Source organism: Bubalus bubalis, chromosome 14, assembly GCF_019923935.1.
Source record: "Bubalus bubalis isolate 160015118507 breed Murrah chromosome 14, NDDB_SH_1, whole genome shotgun sequence".
Lineage (NCBI taxonomy): Eukaryota > Metazoa > Chordata > Mammalia > Artiodactyla > Bovidae > Bubalus > Bubalus bubalis.
The window spans coordinates 18,800,665-18,818,553 of record NC_059170.1 but is presented as its reverse complement, the minus strand read 5'-3'; the positions used below and the strand labels follow the sequence as shown (position 1 = coordinate 18,818,553).

General features: G+C 43.0%; 1 protein-coding gene across 11 annotated transcripts in view; it reads right to left on the bottom strand.

Annotated features, from left to right (window-relative positions):
• Window positions 1-1,132: 1,132 nt before the first annotated feature.
• The window catches only part of LOC102411911 (copine-1), a 36,213-nt gene continuing 19,456 nt past the window's right edge, over window positions 1,133-17,889 (bottom strand). For 9 of the 11 annotated variants that reach the window (XM_025263560.3, XM_025263561.3, XM_044927700.2 and 6 more), the window contains 15 exons: window positions 7,855-7,983; window positions 7,576-7,755; window positions 7,357-7,431; window positions 7,201-7,272; window positions 6,973-7,053; window positions 6,716-6,805; window positions 6,516-6,602; window positions 6,298-6,384; window positions 6,145-6,204; window positions 5,931-6,064; window positions 5,773-5,827; window positions 5,463-5,514; window positions 2,053-2,186; window positions 1,669-1,905; window positions 1,133-1,458 (listed from right to left, as the gene is read on the bottom strand). In XM_025263560.3, the coding sequence (XP_025119345.3) occupies window positions 1,318-1,458; window positions 1,669-1,905; window positions 2,053-2,186; window positions 5,463-5,514; window positions 5,773-5,827; window positions 5,931-6,064; window positions 6,145-6,204; window positions 6,298-6,384; window positions 6,516-6,602; window positions 6,716-6,805; window positions 6,973-7,053; window positions 7,201-7,272; window positions 7,357-7,431; window positions 7,576-7,755; window positions 7,855-7,983 (1,614 nt within the window). In that variant the 3' untranslated portion in view covers window positions 1,133-1,317. Of the gene's footprint in view, window positions 1,459-1,668; window positions 1,906-2,052; window positions 2,187-5,462; window positions 5,515-5,772; window positions 5,828-5,930; window positions 6,065-6,144; window positions 6,205-6,297; window positions 6,385-6,515; window positions 6,603-6,715; window positions 6,806-6,972; window positions 7,054-7,200; window positions 7,273-7,356; window positions 7,432-7,575; window positions 7,756-7,854; window positions 7,984-17,889 lie in introns of those variants that run through there. The other 2 variants (XM_044927702.2, XR_003103045.3) reach the window with 2 other exon arrangements.

Here is a 17,889-nt window from a genome sequence, read left to right as displayed (position 1 = left end):
AAAATTTTCAGAAATATTACTATATAAACGCACAGATAAATGTATTAGGATATTCCTTACAGCACTGTTTGTTGTAATGGAAGAAAACCAGAAGGGACCCAAATCTTGATAAATTAGGGATTGGCTAAGCTATCACTCCAGTACTCTTGCCTGGAAAATCCCATGGACGGAGGAGCCTGGTAGGCTGCAGTCCATGGGGTTGCTAAGAGTTGGACACGACTGAGCGACTTCACTTTCACGCATTGGAGAAGGAAATGGCAACCCACTCCAGTATTCTTGCCTGGAGAATCCCAGGGATTGGGGAGCCTGGTGGGCTGCTGTCTACAGGGTCGCACAGAGTCAGACACGACTGAAGCGACTTAGCAGCAGCAGAGTAATCTATAGGCATTAAAAAGAATGAAGTCAGTAATAAGTTCTAATGGGTAAAATACCCAAAATACAATAAAACAAAGTGCAAACAGTGTAGTAATCTAGAGAAAAAAATTTGTCAGACATAGGAAATATACCCTGCCCATTATCTATCTCATACATTTGAAGTAATTTTGTACTAACTAGCATACATTTAAAACACATTTAAGGCATACTAAAACAGTACATACAGTATGGTCCCAATTCTGTAAAATAAAAAACATGCATCACTGTAAATATGTAAAAAGTATTAAAAAGTATGTACCAAATATTTTAATGGGACATGGGAGTTTGGGTGGTATTTTTCCCTATAATGAATATACATATTAATTTTCTAGTAAGAAAAAGAATAGCTAATAAAAAAAGTGAGGCTTGTAGCCTATTTTTAGAACTAGAACCATCACTGTTCCACCTTCCAGGGAGTCAGGCATAGCCCTTGATCCCCTCCCCTAACACTTTCCACCTTGTCTGTGTTCCCAGCTCAGCTCTGCTCTGACGCAGGTTGGGCTAGGTGTTTGGCTTATACTCAGTCTTTGCATTTTCCAAAACAGAGTCAGTGTCTCTAGATATCTGGCCGGGAATACCCAATTTCTTTGAGTGGGGGCTATTATGTCAGAGGACTCCTTCGCTCCAACAATCCCTAAAGTCAACAAGTAAGTTCAGAGAGGAGAACTAACCATGGCTAGTAGCAGATTCCCACCTAAAACACAGAGTAGTAGCAAAGGAGGGGTCTTCATCTTTATTGAATGAGGGATTCCAGGGGCAAGCAGGTGAGATCAAGGGCAGCAACAGCAGGATTAAGTATAAAAGTATAAAACATAAAGTGCAAGCATGAGGGAATGTGTGTTCAGGGCTGGGGACCTTAACATGGGACTGAGAAATGGCCACGGTCGACCCCTTCAAGGGAATCTAAGCCTGGGGGGCCTGTGCAGGGCCCTTGGCTGCAGATGGAGGTGGCTTGAATGGGGCCCAACCTTGGGCCCTGAAGTAGGAGACCAGTTGCGTGGGTACTTCTGCAAGTACAGTCTGCGCCAGTGCCTCTCGAGGAGCCTGCCAGGAGAAGAGGGGCAAGTTCAGTGATGGGCCATAACGGCTTCATTTGTACAAGGTCTACATTTCACACCCAAGAAAGGATACAGAATCCAACACCTAACCCTGCCCCAGGCTCAGGTGAAGGGATAAGTATCCCCACACACATCAGGGAGAGCTGGAAGGCTGAACTCCCAGCTCTGTTCTGTCCCCAAGCTTGCCCCTACTCACATTCTGGAAACGCCGGTAGGGCACAAACTGCACTATGTCACGAGCGGCTGCCTCCCCAGAGCGTGTGTGCAGGGGTCCACCATCAGCGTCCAGCTGCTCCATGGCCTCGAAGTCAGCACAACCCACACCCACTATGATCACCGACATGGGCAGGTAGGAAGCACGAACCACAGCCTCCCGTGTGGCCTCCACATCTGTCACAGCACCATCGGTCAGCAGCAACAGCACGAAGTATTGCTAAAGGCAAGTCCATTCATATACTGATGCAGACCCTCTAAACATCCCAGCTACACATTCCCACACTGACAAGAAGTCTCTTGTTAAACAGTCCTCAAGGGAGCACCCCCGTCCCCTTCCTCGCCCACTACCTCCCATAACCCTCACCGAAGCATTCCTCTGATTTGCAGCCTGGGCTGCAAACCTAGCCACATGGTTGATGATGGGTGCAAAGTTGGTGGGACCATAGAGCCGAACTTGGGGCAGGGCCTGGCGGTAGGCATCCACAATGCCCTGGATGCCTAGAGATGAAAGGCAAAAAATACCATAAGATACTGGGCCTCTTGGGGTTCTGCCAGCCCTGACGACACTTTATCCTGGCCATGGAGATTTGGGAACTTGGGAGCATTTCATTCACTCGCCCCTGTAACTCAAGGTTCTTAACCTTACCCTACAGATGAAAAAATTAGGGCCAAAGAGAGGAAGGGCACGTGCCCTGAACCACAGCTTGAATTAAAATCCAGATTGGGGGAATCCCCTGAACAAATGCAGGAGAGTTGAGCATCAAATTATAATGCACTTAATGAATTATAACCCATTTTATAAAACAAGAATCCACAGAGATATAATAGACACGGAAAAGCTCTTAATGTAGAAGAAATTATAGAATCATTTGACAGATAATTGATTACGGCAAGGATTATCAATGGATGCCAAAAGGTAAAAATTGATGAGTAATTGGATAGTTATATAGTCTTAAAGTATCCTCCCAAAGGATGATGATTATTAGTTTTAAAAACAAAAAAATAAAAAAAACCAGGCCCACTCACCCACAGTCAATTAACAAAGGAGGCAAAAACATACAACAGATAAAAGACAGTCTCTTCACCAAGTGGTGCACAGTCTCTTCACCAAGTGGTGCTGGAAAAGCTGGACTGCCACAAGTAAATGAATGAAGTTAGAACACTCCCTCATACCATATGCAAAAATAAACTCTAAATGGCCTAAAGACTTAAATATAAAACATGACACCATAAAACTAAAAACGAATACAGGCAAAACATTTCTCAAGGAAATAGGAATAAAAGCAAAACTAAAAAAATAGGACTTAATCAAACTTACAAGCTTCAGTACAGCAAAGGAAACTAGAAACAAGAAGACAAACTACAGACTGTGAAAAAATGTTTGGAAATGATGTGATCAACAAGGGCTTAAATTCCAAAATATACAAATAGCTCATACAACTCAGTATCAAAACCCAAATAATCCAATCAAAAAGTGGGCAAAAGACCTAAATAGACAAATCTTCAAAGAAGATATAGATGGCCAGTAGTCACATGAAAAGTTGCTCAACATTGGTAATTATTAGAGAAATGCAGGGAATTCCCTGACGGTCCAGTGGTTAGGACTCTGCTTCCACTGCAGGGGGCACGTGTTTGATCCCTGGTAAGGAACTAGGATCCTGCATGCTGTGTGGCATGGCCCCCCACAAGTGAAGAGCTGCAAATCAAAATTACAGTAAGGTATCACCTCACACCAGTCAGAAGGGCCATCATTAAAAAATTTACAAGTAACAAATGCTGGAAAGATGTGGAAGAAAGGGAATTCTACACTATTAGTGGGAATGTAAAATTGGTGCGGCCACTATGGAAACAGTATGAAGGCTCCTTAAAAACCTAAAAATATAGTTGCCAAATGATCCAGCAATCCCACTCCTGGGCATATATTTGAAGAAAACACTAATTCAAAAAGATACATACACCCCATTGTTCATAGCAGCATTATTTACAGTTGCCAAGACATGGAAGCATCCTAGATGTCCATCAACAGATGAAGAAAGCTGTGGTATATGAATAAGCTGTCTATGAAACAGAAACAGAACCACAAACAGAGAGATACACTAGTGGATGTCAAGCGGAAGGTGTTGGGGGAGGGATGCGAGTGGGAGGTTGGGGTTAGTAGATTTAAGCTTTTATATACAGAATGGATAAACAAGTCCTACTATTTGCACTTATTACTATATTAAATATCTTATGATAAACCATAATGGAAAAGAGTATTAAAAAAGAATATATATATGTATAACTGAATCACTTTGGTATACAGCACAAATTAACACATTGTAAATCAACTATACTTCAATTAAAAAATACTAAAATAAAAAATAGATTCAAATAATTTTGAGAAAGATAATGTGTCTAAACTGTTTCTTTAAAAAAACAAATAAAGGGAATTCCCTGGTGGTCCAGTGGTTAGGAATCCACACTTCCACTGCAGGGTGCCTGAGTATGATCCCTAGAATCTAAGTTCCCGCATGCTGCATGGCACGACCAAAAAAGAAAATATTTTTTAAATTAAAAATGAATAAAAATGAGTTAAATATGTGTATGTGTGTGTATAAAGGAATGAAATATTGCCATTTGCAACAACATGGATGGACCTAGAGATTAGCACACTAAGTAATCCAGAAAGACAAATGCCATATGATGTGTGATATTTAGAATCTAAAATATGATACAAATGAGCCTGTATACGAAACAGAAACAGACAAAGAAAACAAATTTATGGTTAACAGAGGAAAGAGCGTAGTGGAGTGGTAAATTAGGAGTTTGAGATCAGCAGACACAAATTACTATATATAAAATAAACAACAAGGTCCTCCTTTATAACACAGGGAACTATATTCAATATCCTGTAATAAATGATAATGGAAAAGAATATGTTTATATATATATACTGAATCATTCTGCTGTACATTAGGAACTAATACAACATTGTACACCAACTATCATTCAATTAAAAATGTTTAAAATTACATATAAAGAAAAAAACTGTACTTGTATAGAAGAGAAACCTGGTAGATTCTGCCTCAACCAAATGATCAAAGTTAGTAAGACTGGTAAGAGGAGAAATCAACATGTGCCTCCGGAACATACAGCATGGCTTCTGTGGTATTCCCGCCAAAAATGCGTAACTTGAATCTAACTATGAGTAAATAGGTAAACCCAAACTGAAGGACATTCTACATATTAACTGACCTGTAATCTTAATAAAAATCAGATTAAATCAAGTCAAGTTTTCAACTTCAGCTTGTTTACGTGCGGGTGGCTAGGAAAACATGGGGTTTGGTCCTCTCTAGACAAAAGAACCTGGGGCAAAAAGTACCCTGAATAGAGCTGCAAGGAGGCACCAATGCTTCTACTGATGCCCAAATAAGTACCTGTGAGCCTCTAGGCAAAGATAATAATGATAATATAACAGCTACCATAGTTTAGAGAGCACTTATGATGTGCCAGGATTACTGCTTCAAGCTTTATATGCATCTTCCTAAAATATTCAACATCCTATAATATTTCTTACTATGAAGCCAAAGCACACAGAAGCTAAGCAACTGGCCCCAAGTCACATGATTATCAAGTGGCAGGATGACGATTTGACTCCAGAGGCCTAGTTGTAAAATCCACTCCTCTAGACAATGGAGTCAGGTATCTGTCTCCCCACCCTCATTCTCCCTTGCCCACACGAACTCTTGCAGAGATTGGACAGATACATCTTATGCTGGAGCATGGGGGACTTACCTGCACAAAAGGGGTTACTGGGGTTGAAGTTCAAAGCAAATTCATGGGAAACCTGAGGGCAAGAATAAAACTGAGGTAATGAGGTTCTTTCCCCATGACCACTTGTGTGCTAAGAAAAAGGGCACTAGAATATGTACAAAGTGTTATCTAGGAGGTATTTAGTCCTGAGTGTCTGTTGTATACATGCCTGTATGGATGAATCCCTGCAATTCCACATAAAGCTGGGTGCCAAGTAGAAAGTTTACCACATCCCCCCTGATCAGGACCATGAAACCAAAAACAGGAGCAGTGGAGGGGAGAAAACACTCACCTGCCAGTCAGGGGGTACCTGGGCCCCAAATCCAAATGCTGGGAACAGCTTGTCCCTGTGAGTAGACAGCAAAGGGGGGAAGAGGCAGTGAGAGGACCACGAGCCCGGAGCTAACAGCATCTGCAGGGAGCGGCGAGGAGTAAGACAAAGCTGCTTACGAGTCATAGTCCTGAACCACACTGCCCACGCTCCACAGTGCTGTAAGGTACTCATTGACCCCTGTTGGGCTCAGGTAGTGCAGAGAATCAGGTGAGGAAGGGTCTCCGTTGGAGCCTGTGAAGTCCACGCCCACCTGTGGGAAGGGGAGGAGCGGAGTTGAAGGCCATCTTCGAGCCCCAGATCTGTCTTCTTGCCCCTGATGAAGCAACTTACAGTGAAGTTGATTTGACAGCCTCCCATCACATAGTCCAGGAATGAATGTTCTGTTTCTACCTGTAGTTGAAACCAGGGTTATAGCTGGAGTGAAGGGATTGGGGTCATGGAGCTTAGGAGTCAAAGGCTGGGTCGCATGGGCTATTGTCTCACCTGACACATCTTGACACAGATAGTTCCAGAGTTCTTGTAACTTTTCTTTTTCTGCTGTTTCTCAGGGTGAATGCATTCAAACTCAGCCTGGTAAGGAAAGAAAAATTAGAGTAGAAAACTTCCAGAGCCTCAGCCAGGATGGGAGCTGCCTTGCATTCCCTCTATTCCTGAGGCTGTAGTCCCTAAGTCCACCTCAATATCCCTGAGCCAGCACTCACTGGGGCTGCTTGCAGCTGAGCCAAGCTGGTGTGGAAGGTACCAATGAGGTCATGTGAGCCATCCCTGTCATGATCGGAGCATCGCACCTAGGAGGGAAGGTGTGTGTGTATGTCAAGACCAGGAGGCGGGTGGCAGGTGAGAATAAATTCCTCCCTAGACTCTGCCCCTGCTCAGTCCATTCAGGAGGCAAGCTCCTCACCTGGATGGGTGTACTGGGGTCTCCCCCACAGAAATGTTGAAGGGGAACAGAGAACCGTTTCCAAGTAGGATTCAGGTTGTTCTTGATGACCTGAGGGTGGAGTACAAAGCTTCCAGTGAATGCTGGGTTGGCATGTGGGGAGCTGCCATCCTTCCCTAGCCATAAGCAGACTCCTCCCTGTGCTCCAAATCTTGGTAGTCACAAACCCCAGGAGATTCTCTCCTGCTCCGTCACACCCTATCCCAGGGGGCTCACACCTCTGATCTGTATGCCAGGTGCCATTTCCCATCACCCTGACGGAAAAACTCCAAGAACGGATCCGATTTTCCCAGGAAGTCCTGTCAATGTCACAGAGACCCCAGTTATAAGACTCAGGCAGAGACAAACACTATGAAAGACCTCTATCCCCTCCCACCCTCCCACCTCCAATACACCACCCCTGTCTGCTTAATTCTTGAACCCCCAGGGCCTCCTTCCATACACACCTTCTTATCCAGGTTTCTGGCTTCCACCTCCATGGTCACTACACGATTATCTTTCAACTCCTGAGCTGAGACCTAGGTAGGGGAGGCAGGAGACTGTATCGTCTCATGAATTCCTCACTGATATGAGCACACTCCCCCACCAAACCCCAGCCTTACCGTGATGGTCCCCCGCCCAGCAGGCTTTCCAGGCTTCAGCATCAAGGGCAGAGTTAGCATCCGACTGGATACAATCTAGGGCAGGGGATGGGGGACCAAGATCTCAGACAAGGTTAGGTCCTGTTGACCCCCACCTCCAAGTTCTAAGCTTTCTGGGTTATCTTATAGGGCTCTGACTCAACCTGTGTCTGAAGGATTCTAATCCTTGGACCTACATACCTGTCCCAGGGAACACTCAGCTCCTCCTAGGAAGTCATCGTCCCCCAGCTCAGGTGTCTTGTTGTCTATGTCATAGATGCCAAATCGGAGCTTTTGGACTGTTTCAAAGTGGTACTCAAGCTGCAGAGTCTTGGAGAACTCAGGGCTCGAGCAGTTCTGTACTTGCTCAGTCCGGCCAAGCTGTGGGCAAGAAGCCAATAAGCATCACAGTCATGCACCTTCCACCCCCAAACAGTCCTAGCATCCCTCCATGACTTTAACTCCCATAGTCCTTCTTACCTCAGTCCAGTTACCCCCTCCCACATCCTGTAAAAGGACACAGAGTGGGTCAGACTTGGAGCCGATGTCCTTGTCGATGAGGTGGTCACATGAAACAGACAGCTGAACCAAGGTCACACAGTGGGCCATCTGGGGGCGGGGGGGAGGGGGGGTTGGAAAAGACACAAATTAGCCACCGAGGACCCTTTTCCACCTTTCCCTGACTGTAGGTCCCAACTTGTAAAGCCAGTCAGCTTCAGCCAGGCAAGGCTGAGCCTGTGTCTATCCCCATGACACCTAAGGAAAAGAAGGCCCTATAGGTTCCAAACGCCTCCAATCCCCTTGGGTAGGCTCAATGGGATGGGAGATGGCGATTACAGCCAACCCTGATCCAAGAAAATGACAGCAAAATGCAGAAACAGTGTACTTGCCTCCATCAACAACTCTGACCCGAAACTAGTCCTCAGCCCCAAATTGGGTCCTAATCCCAATAATGCTCCCTGGACCTGGACCCCAAACTTGATCTTCTCAGAGAGCAATCATTCTCACTCTGATGCCTTTACTGGCCTCAGATCAGACCTGAGTCCGAGTTCTAAGCCCAACACTGCCCAAAATACAACCGTGATCCAGATTCTGCTTCCCAAAGTCTCTTCCTTCAGTGATTCCCCACTAACCCTGGGGATCTACATCTTGAGGTAGCGTTACGATCCTCATGCTGATTCTCCTAGCCTCTAATCAGCTGTTCAGGTCCAGCTCCTATTTGTACGACCTAGTCCAAGCCCATCATCTCTCACCAGCCCTACTGCATCACCTTTTAAGAGGTCTCCTTAGCCTACCTATGCCATTCTCACCTCTTCTCATCCTCACACCAACAGGTTCCTCTCAATACAGCAACTATGGTGACCCTGTTAAAACATGGGTCATGTCATACCTCTACCAAAACCCAATAAAGATTTCCCATTCCTTAGAAAAAATCCAAACTCTGTGTTGGCCTACAAGGTCATGTAATGGTAAAGAATCTGCCTGCCAATGCAGAAGCTGCAGGAGATGAAGGTTCAATCCCTGGGTCAGGAAGATCCCCTGGAGGATGGCAATTCACTCCAGTATTCTTGCCTGGGAAATCCCACACAGAGGAGCCTAGTGAGTTACAGTCCATGGGGTTGCTCAGAGTCGGACACCACTGAGTGCACACACACAAGCACACACTAACAAGGTCTTGAAAGATCTAGATCTGACTTGACCCCTCTTGCTCATTCTATTCTGGCCACACAGTCTGCTTGTCATTCCACAAATATGCTTGTTTCTACCTCAACACCCAGAAGGTTCTTCCCTCGTATAATCCACATGGCTTGCTGTTGCCTTACGATGTCTCTAGGTCTCTATTCAAAATCATCTTCTCTATTTTGAATGAAAAGGTTCTCCTTTTCTGGCCATTCTGAAATTTCAACTCTGCTTCTACTGATACATCACGTACTTATTTCCTGCTTTTTTTCTCTTTAGTATTTATCACCAACATACTGTATATATTTATATGCTTTGTCTTTCCCATTAGAATGTACACTCCATGAGGGAAGGGATACTTATCTGTTCTTTCCACTGCTCTATCTCAAGCACCTAGATAATATTTGTTGAACGAAATCTTAAAGGCCATCTCCAGCCCCTGCTTCCATCTCAGCCTGGTCTAAACCGATTGGCTGTCAAACAGCACCAAAGCATCTCCAGTTCATCCATCTCCTTTGCTAGAAACACTATCTTCTTGCATGGATCACCATGACGTCCATATAAACCCATTTTCCTAAGTCACCATAACAGTTATCCTCAGACTCTTCACTAACCCTCTGTCCCCGCTGACCAATACACCTGCAGACCATCTGTGCCAAGAGTGCAGACGAGGTCAGATCCCTCACCTAGCCTCATCTAGCATTCCAGGTTTCCCAGCACTATTCCCCAGGATGCCTCTAGCCTCAACCTCCCCTAAATCGACCCTGAAGTCAATCCCTCGCCCAACCCAGCCCACAGTCAGTGCTATTCCCATCTTGGTGCCTCATGGTCTCCATCTCAAATGCTGTTATCAAGCAAAACTGGAATGATTTTTAAGAGTTCAATCTGCTTCATATACTGTCCTTCCATAGCATCTGAGCCTTTGCTTGAATGTATCCAATGATGGAAAACCCACCACTCTTATAATTCAATTATCAGAAAGTCCTGCTCCATCAAGTTCTATCCAAATCAACCCAAGTGAATTCTCACTTCTACACATTATTCCTATTTCTTCTTCAATCTAAAATTTGACAAGAAAGCTTTATTTCATCGCCCTCTGAGAACCATCGAAAACCTGGAAGCAGTGAACCCCAAGCTAAAATCTGGAGAAATAGCCCTAGTTCTTTTGAATATTGCCACCAAAATGTGGAGTTTAGACTTCTGACCAGAAGTCACTGCTTTGCAGGTCTTTGCAGAGAACAACACATACTCCCTAAGGGAATGGGACCGTAACTTAAGCCCAGGTCATAACTGGACCCCACACTTCTCACTTTACACGTTCTCTCAGGCAGTGTTTGCACAGTACGGAGACAAGGAAGAATGCTCATTTCACTACTGCTAAACAGTGGAAAACGTGAGACAGCTTAAAGGTCTATCAATTAGGTGGTGACTAAGTAAATTACGGTAATTAGTCAATGGAATGCCGAGCAGCAAGTAAATAAACAATTAAGGCAGAAGTATATTGGTAGCATATGAAAAAATAAAGTTGCAAAAAATGGTAAGAAAAGTTAACCCCATTTCAAACTTCAATTGTATGTGTATACATGATAGATTTAAATATATATGCAAAATAAATACAATCACATTAAAAAATGGAAGACACACCAAATAAATGCAACTTTTAGGTACACTTCAGAGGAATGGAATAAAGGTGGTAATTTTACATACTCTTAGACACTTCTAAACAACCACCTAGGTGGCACAGTGGTAAAGAATCTGCCTGCCAATTCAGGAGACGCAGGTTTGATCCCTGGGTCAGGAAGACCCCCTGGAGAAGGAAATCGCAGCCCACTCCAGTGTTCTTGCCTGGAGAATCCCATGGACAGAGGAGCCTGGCAGGCTACAGCCCATGGGGTCACAAAGAGTTGGACACAACTGAGCAACTCTCACACACAGACACTTCTACATTATTTCAATATTTTAAACTATTTTGTATTTTTTAAAGGGACTCACCTTTTCCCCCCAATCCACTCCTCCAGGTCCTCCTGACAATATTCTAACCCCAAGCCTCCACACACTTTGCACATAACTTCAGACCGCTTTGTTTCCTGCCTCGTTTTTTCATCCTATCAGTGTCTTACCTAGTCATCCTTGATGACACCTTCCTGCAAGTCTCCACCCTAACTAGAAGCCCTATACATATCTGCTCACGGCCCTTAGGTTCAAAGCCTAATTCCCTAGCACAGCCACAGGCACAACTCTAGAGGACCAATCTATACAGAATTAACTAACTGTGTAATATGATGATTTTGCATCTATAATGCAACCTCCAAAGCCTTTTCTGACTGTTCTACCTCCTGTCATTCCACCACTGACCCAACTAGTCATTGAAGGCTATTTCTTGATCCTCAAACACACACAGCCACACAACTTGCTGATACCTCTGAGTTTCTTCCCTAGCAAATGCCTTGTCATCCATGGTTATGCTATGACATTATTCCTTTCCGAAGTCTTGCCCACCTTCCCCAGGTCGGATTTCTCTCTCCTGTGGATGACTGCAGCAGTTTCTTCAGCAGCTTTTCTGTATATACGTGTGCACACATGCACACATACACACACACAAAATTCATCAGCCAAACAGAAACCAGCACATGCCATTTCTCTGCTTAAAACTCTGGAATGGCTTCCCAAAATGCTCAAAATAAAATAATCCAAAGTTCTTACCACAGTCTACAAGGTCCTGCAAGAGCTGACCCTCACCTAACTCATCATCTTGTTATGTACCTTCCAGACAGGTTTCATTTCTGATCCACATACACTCAACATCCATCTCATTCTTCACTTCAGAGCCTCTCTGCACTATCTTCCCCCCGTGAAAGTGTTAGTCGCTCAGTTGTGTCTGATTCTTTGGGACCCCATTGACTCTAGCCCTCCAGGCTCCTCCATCCATGGGAGTTTCCAAGCAAGAATACTTCCCCCATATATACTCCAGAAAATAAATAAGCTGTATTAGAGTAGGAACTATGTCTGGTTTGCCTATCTCTTTATGTATAATACCTACAACAGTACCCAACCTATAGTAAGAACTCAGCAAATATTTAGTGACTTAATGTTGAAACCATTACAACAGAATTTTTACTTTTGTCTGTCTACCTTCATAATCTGGACTCCTTGGAGCTAGGGGTATTATTTCTGCATCCTTAATACTAGTGCTTAGTTGGTACTCATAACCATTCACTGATTAAAAGGCACATTCACTGATTAAGAGCTTCTGCTCAACTCAAACTTTCAGGCCTCTTCCATTTGAACTAATGTCCGGCAGTAACACACAAGTTGTACTCTTCTACAAACTAGCCTTTACAATTTAAAGGCAGGACTCCTAGAATTCAATGTTAAATGACAAGTCAACTTAAAAAATGGGTAAAAAAAAAATTCTGATCTGATACTTCACAAAGGAAAACATATGAACTGGAAATAATCTAAGGAAGAAGTCATTAATAGCACTGGTTACCAGGGAAATAAAAATTAAAACCACAGTGAGATATTATTACCTACCCGTCACAATGGCTACAAGTAAAAAAAACTGACAACGCCAAATCTTGGCAAGGATGTGAAACCCTCACACGGTGTAAGTGAAGGTGTGAAAGGTACTGCTTTGATTGTCTGGGAGCTTATTAGAAAACCAAACACATACCTAGTCTAAGAGCACCCACATCCTAGTCTTTTATCCACAATAAATAAAAACATTATGTTCACAAAAAGACTTGTACATGAATGTTCATGGCAGCTTTATTCATAATAGCCAAAAATTTGAAACAGCCCAGGTATCCATCAGTATAAGAACGGTATGTTTGTATATGTAAGAGAAAACTGCTCAGCAAAAACAGCAACAGACTATTCATATCTGCAACATAAATGAATCAGAAGCATAAAATGCACTTACACTCTATCGAGTTTTAGGACAGGCAAAAAAACTATTGTGAAAAAAAATTCAGAATAGTGGTTGTCCTTCCCCTGTTGCCCAGGGGAAAAGCAGGTATTAACTGTGAAGAGGCAGAAGAGAATTCTAGGGAGAATGTAAGTTCTTTACCCAGATGGGAATGTGGGTCACAGGTGTATTTACCCTTTTCATCTAATGGTACACTGAAGTTATATTCATCTTATTATATGTAAATTTTATCAACCCCCTGTCCCAAAACTCATTAAATATATTCAACTCAAGGCATACTGAAATGTTTATGGGTGAAGTACGCTGATGCTTGCAACTACTTTGAAATGCACCAAAAATTAAAATGATTTATGGAATGCACAGATGTAGTAAAATATGGGAAATTTTAAACTATACAATCTAAGCGGTGGGTATATGGGAATTCACTGTATAATTTTTTCAACTTTTCTGTTTGTTCCAAGTTTTCGTAATAAAATGCTAGGGAGTGGGAGAAAAATGGAAGGGGACTTCCCTGGTGGTCCACTGGTTAAGAATCTGCTTTCCAATTCAAGGGACACAGGTTTGATCCCCAGTTGGGGAACTGAGACCCCACATGCCATGGGGGAACGAAGCTTGAGCGCCACAACTAGAGCACCCTTTTGCCACTCCTGAGCCCGCATACTGCAATCAAAGATCTGCACGATGCAACAAAGGTCCTGTGTGCTGCAACTGAGACCTGATACAATCAAAAGAATTTTTTTTAAATAAAAAAATGTTGAGGGAAAAACTTAAATGGAAGACTACAGGTTTATTCCTGATAAAGACTCTGAGTGAACTATAAGAGCATTAGCAGCAGTTAACTGTGGTGGTAAGATTATAGGACAACAACTGGACCTGTGGCTCTTCCCCTCTATAACTTCTTAAAAGATCCCAGAAAAAGATGCTTTTGAGCTGAGTCAAACACATGGGGAGAGTAAGGAGCTTCCTTTTGTGCCAGGCCTCAATTTCTGGTAGGCCAGAGCCTTCTATTTCTGGTCTGTTACCAAAACCACCTTCTTCACAGCTGGTCCTATTCTTGTTTGTCTCTTCTCTGACCAGACTAAAACCACAATCGGAGTGCTGAGGGCCCGTTATCTGTCTCAGAAGCATACAGGGCTGGCTTTCATTCTGAGAGGTCAGAGCTTCCTGGATAACTAGTTTTATTTTTTCACAAATCTGATTTTTACTTTCTCATAGTGCTTCTTATAAGCTAATTTTATAATGTGCAGTTTTCCATCCTTTGAGTCATATTGCCTTTCAACTTTCAAATGCATGGGTTTATTCTCCTAAATCCTGTTTATCTCCCTTAAATTTCATCTCCAAACCTGCCCATTTGGAAATTTTCTACAGTTAAAACTAGTCCGTGTCAGTCTTCTATCTCATTATCCCTTTAACAGCCACATACTTTACACCAATCTCATTTACTTTTCATCTACGGTCATTAATCTCATGGGATTTTCAGTATCCTTTATAGAGATTGGAGTTTTATAAAACTTTATTAAATATAACATTTAAGTGAGTCAATAAAAGAATCTCAAGAATTTTTTCATTTATTTTTGCAACAGATCTGGCTAATATTTGTCAGGTCTTTTGTGTACTTGCTTCTGAATCAGCACATCTTGCCTGGATGTCTGTAGTCATCTTCTAACTGGTCTTGCCATTTCCACTCTTGGTCCTTTCCCATGTTTTCCATGGTGAAGTCAGAAATCTTCCCTGACTCCAACCAACAAAACCCAGCTTCTCACAAACCTATCAAAATGTGTAACTTACTTGCATACTATCTATTCCCCCTACCAAATTATAAATTCAACAAGGGATGGACCAGATTTGTCTTATTTCCATTCCAGTGACTCATACATAGGAGGTGCTTTATAAATAACTGCTAAGTTAATGCTAAAAGAAAGGAGTGATAACTTAAGGATCCTCAGAAATAACCCAAATAAAGCCCTGGCCTGATGCTAAAGCCATCAAGGGAGAAGTGAGTAGTCTAGGAACATCCAATACAAAAGACTAGCTTGTTCTCTCTCTGTGCACCCACAATTCACATCTTTCCACCTGGGGAATTGCAAATGGAAACAACTAAGTGTTCAGCAACCACGTTTTCTGCTTCTGCTTTCCACCACTTGGGAGTCTCATTCCTTTCATTTGCCCTTGTAGCTCGCTTTCCTCTGCTTACCCCATCACCAGCCTAACTTAGAGCTTCCCACGCCTCATACCGACAGGATACTTTTCCCACTGCTCCTTAAAGAAACTATACTCTCATTTTTATAACTTAAAACTCACGTTAGAAATAAAAAGGAACTGAGTGATCATCTGATTCTCAATTCAAGACGAAGAGGAAAGGTGTGATTTGGTAAAGAGACATCCAGGGGTAAGTAAAATGAGGACTAGAACTCAAATATGCTGACTCCCACCTAGTCCCAAGACTTTGGGCTGTAGTTATACCCTTCTCCACTGAAAGAACCTTCCTTCTTCTATTAATAGCGATATGATACAGTGGGCAAGAGTATGAGTTCTGCAGTGAAGTGACCAGGCTCCAAGTACTGGCTTTACTCCTTTCTAACCACAATGAGATACTACTACACACCCACCAAAATGTCTCACCTATGCAATTTGGGCAGAATTCTTTTTCACTAAGTCTTAGGTTCCTCATGTGTAAAGTGGAAGGTATTATCTATTTCTAAAAAAAAAATAACATCATAAATAATGTATGCAAGATGCTTAGTACAGACTCAGATACTATTATTACCAATAAACGTTAGCTGTTACTATTATCCTTCAAGTCTAGCTCAAATGTCCCCTTGTCATGATCTTTCCAGCACTCAACTTCTCCCTCTGGACTACTATACTCGATCCACACCTCAACTGTACCCTGTCAGTGCTTCCAGCTCCTGGCCTGTCAATGAAATAACAAATTTCCTTAGAAGACACTGCTTCAGTATCTATGTCACAGGGCACAGATCTGAGCACACAATGGGAATTCAAAACACCTGAGGGAGGCTTGCAGTAGTGTGCTGGGGCAGGGTCGTATAGTTTACAGGAGAGGACTGTAAACAAATTTTCCAAGTAGCTGGCCTCCTTAAAAGTTTGAACCACAGAAACCGGGCAAACGCTAAAAATCAGGGCTTCCCTTCCCCTTCGAGCCAGTTAACTAGCATTCAACTGTTGATAGGGAATCCCACTGTCTGCCAACAGGGAGTAACTCACTCTGTATTTTCTTTGGCTTCCCCTACCCCTACCTTGTGAGATTTTAACTTGGCTCTTCATAAACCAAGAACAGATCTTTCCTCCTGGATCCAGATGGATTCAATTCAGTGCCAATCGAGCTGAAACTCATCAGTCCTTCACACTCGGGAGTTATTACACTGCCTTCCTCCATTCCCAAAAGCCTAACAAGGCAAGGCACCAGCCTTCGACCCTATTTCCAGGCTGTGAGGAAGAAAAGAGCACCCATCTGTATGGCAGGATCACTCATTCACAAACCAGGGCCATGCTCTCACTCCTGTTGCCTACCTTGGCACGCTGCAGCAGCTCACGTGCTGGATCAAATCTTGAAAACCCATCAGGAAGGTCTCCATAAGCTCCCAATGGGGAGAAGACCACTCAGAATACTCTCTTCTCGTAAGATTGAAAAGACAAATTACACCCACCGCCACCACTCTTCCTTTCCTTTCTGCGTCAAGGGACATGAAGGAGGACAAGTATTTCTACCCCTGCCTCTCCCTCTATAACTCAGGAATTCCCCAAATTTAAATCAGTAGCCTAAGGGACAGTCCTCTTGGGTCACAAGCTGAACCAAATAGGCAAATCCTTACTACAAAATTCTTTATTCACTTAAAGGCTACTAAAATTATGTTTATAAACTAAAATCATAAACAATAATTTTGTTTAGATCCATATATTAAGAAGCCTGGTTGTCATGCAGTACTTGGCAATACTAAAAAGCTTAAGATATGCATGTTTACATAAAAAGTGAAAAATGGGAAAATGTGGTATAGTAAATGGTCACAGGGTTTCTCATCCTGCTATTATTTCTGCAGTCAAAAAAGTTTGAAAGCCACTGATCCAACGCCAACGTCCCAAAAAGACTTGTCCAAATATGGGCAAATCCAACCATTTGTGTCCAACTCTCCAAAGGGAATCTAACTTAAGGAGAGAATATGGGGAAGGAATCAAACCAAGGAACACACAGCCTTCAAAGCAAGATAAGGCTGTATCAGAGTGGAAGGTTTTCCTCATGACTGAATGAGCTTAAACAAAGCCTCCACCTTCTAACTTCAAAATGAGCAACTGGAGTACGGGCACAAGGCTGGAGCCCCTTCCCCAGCTGGCTCAGGATCCATGAGAAGAGTGATGCCAATGGCATCGTGTACCTCCCTGCACCCCAACCCCCAAAGGTCAAGGAGAGGCAGGAAACAGCTAAGGAAAGGAGGGGCTCTGCCTCGAGTCATACAGACAGATGATCATTTAATTCTTTTCCTTATCAAAGAGACTTTGGGCAAGTAATTTTGCTTCTCTTTGCCTGGATTTCTCCATCTGTAAAGTGGGGATAATAATAACATCAACTTTACAGGATCGTTGTGAGACTTAAATGTGATCAACTGTGGAAAGTGCCCTACATGTGTTGATTGCTCCTCTGTTCAGTGCTCATAAATGGTTCCTTTTACTGTTTCATTACCTATTTGGTGGTTGACATCTCTGGTCTACCTGCTCCAGAGAACTTAACTGGTAGGAAAGGAACAGCAAGGGAAACGAAGACCCTTTCCTTTCCTAATGAAATCTTCAAGCTTAAATGTGAAAATGCTATCACTCAGGAAAAGCCATAAAGCGATAGCCAGACCAATATTTTTAGTTCCACTGGTGTTTCATTCAAGGTTCAAATTAACTAC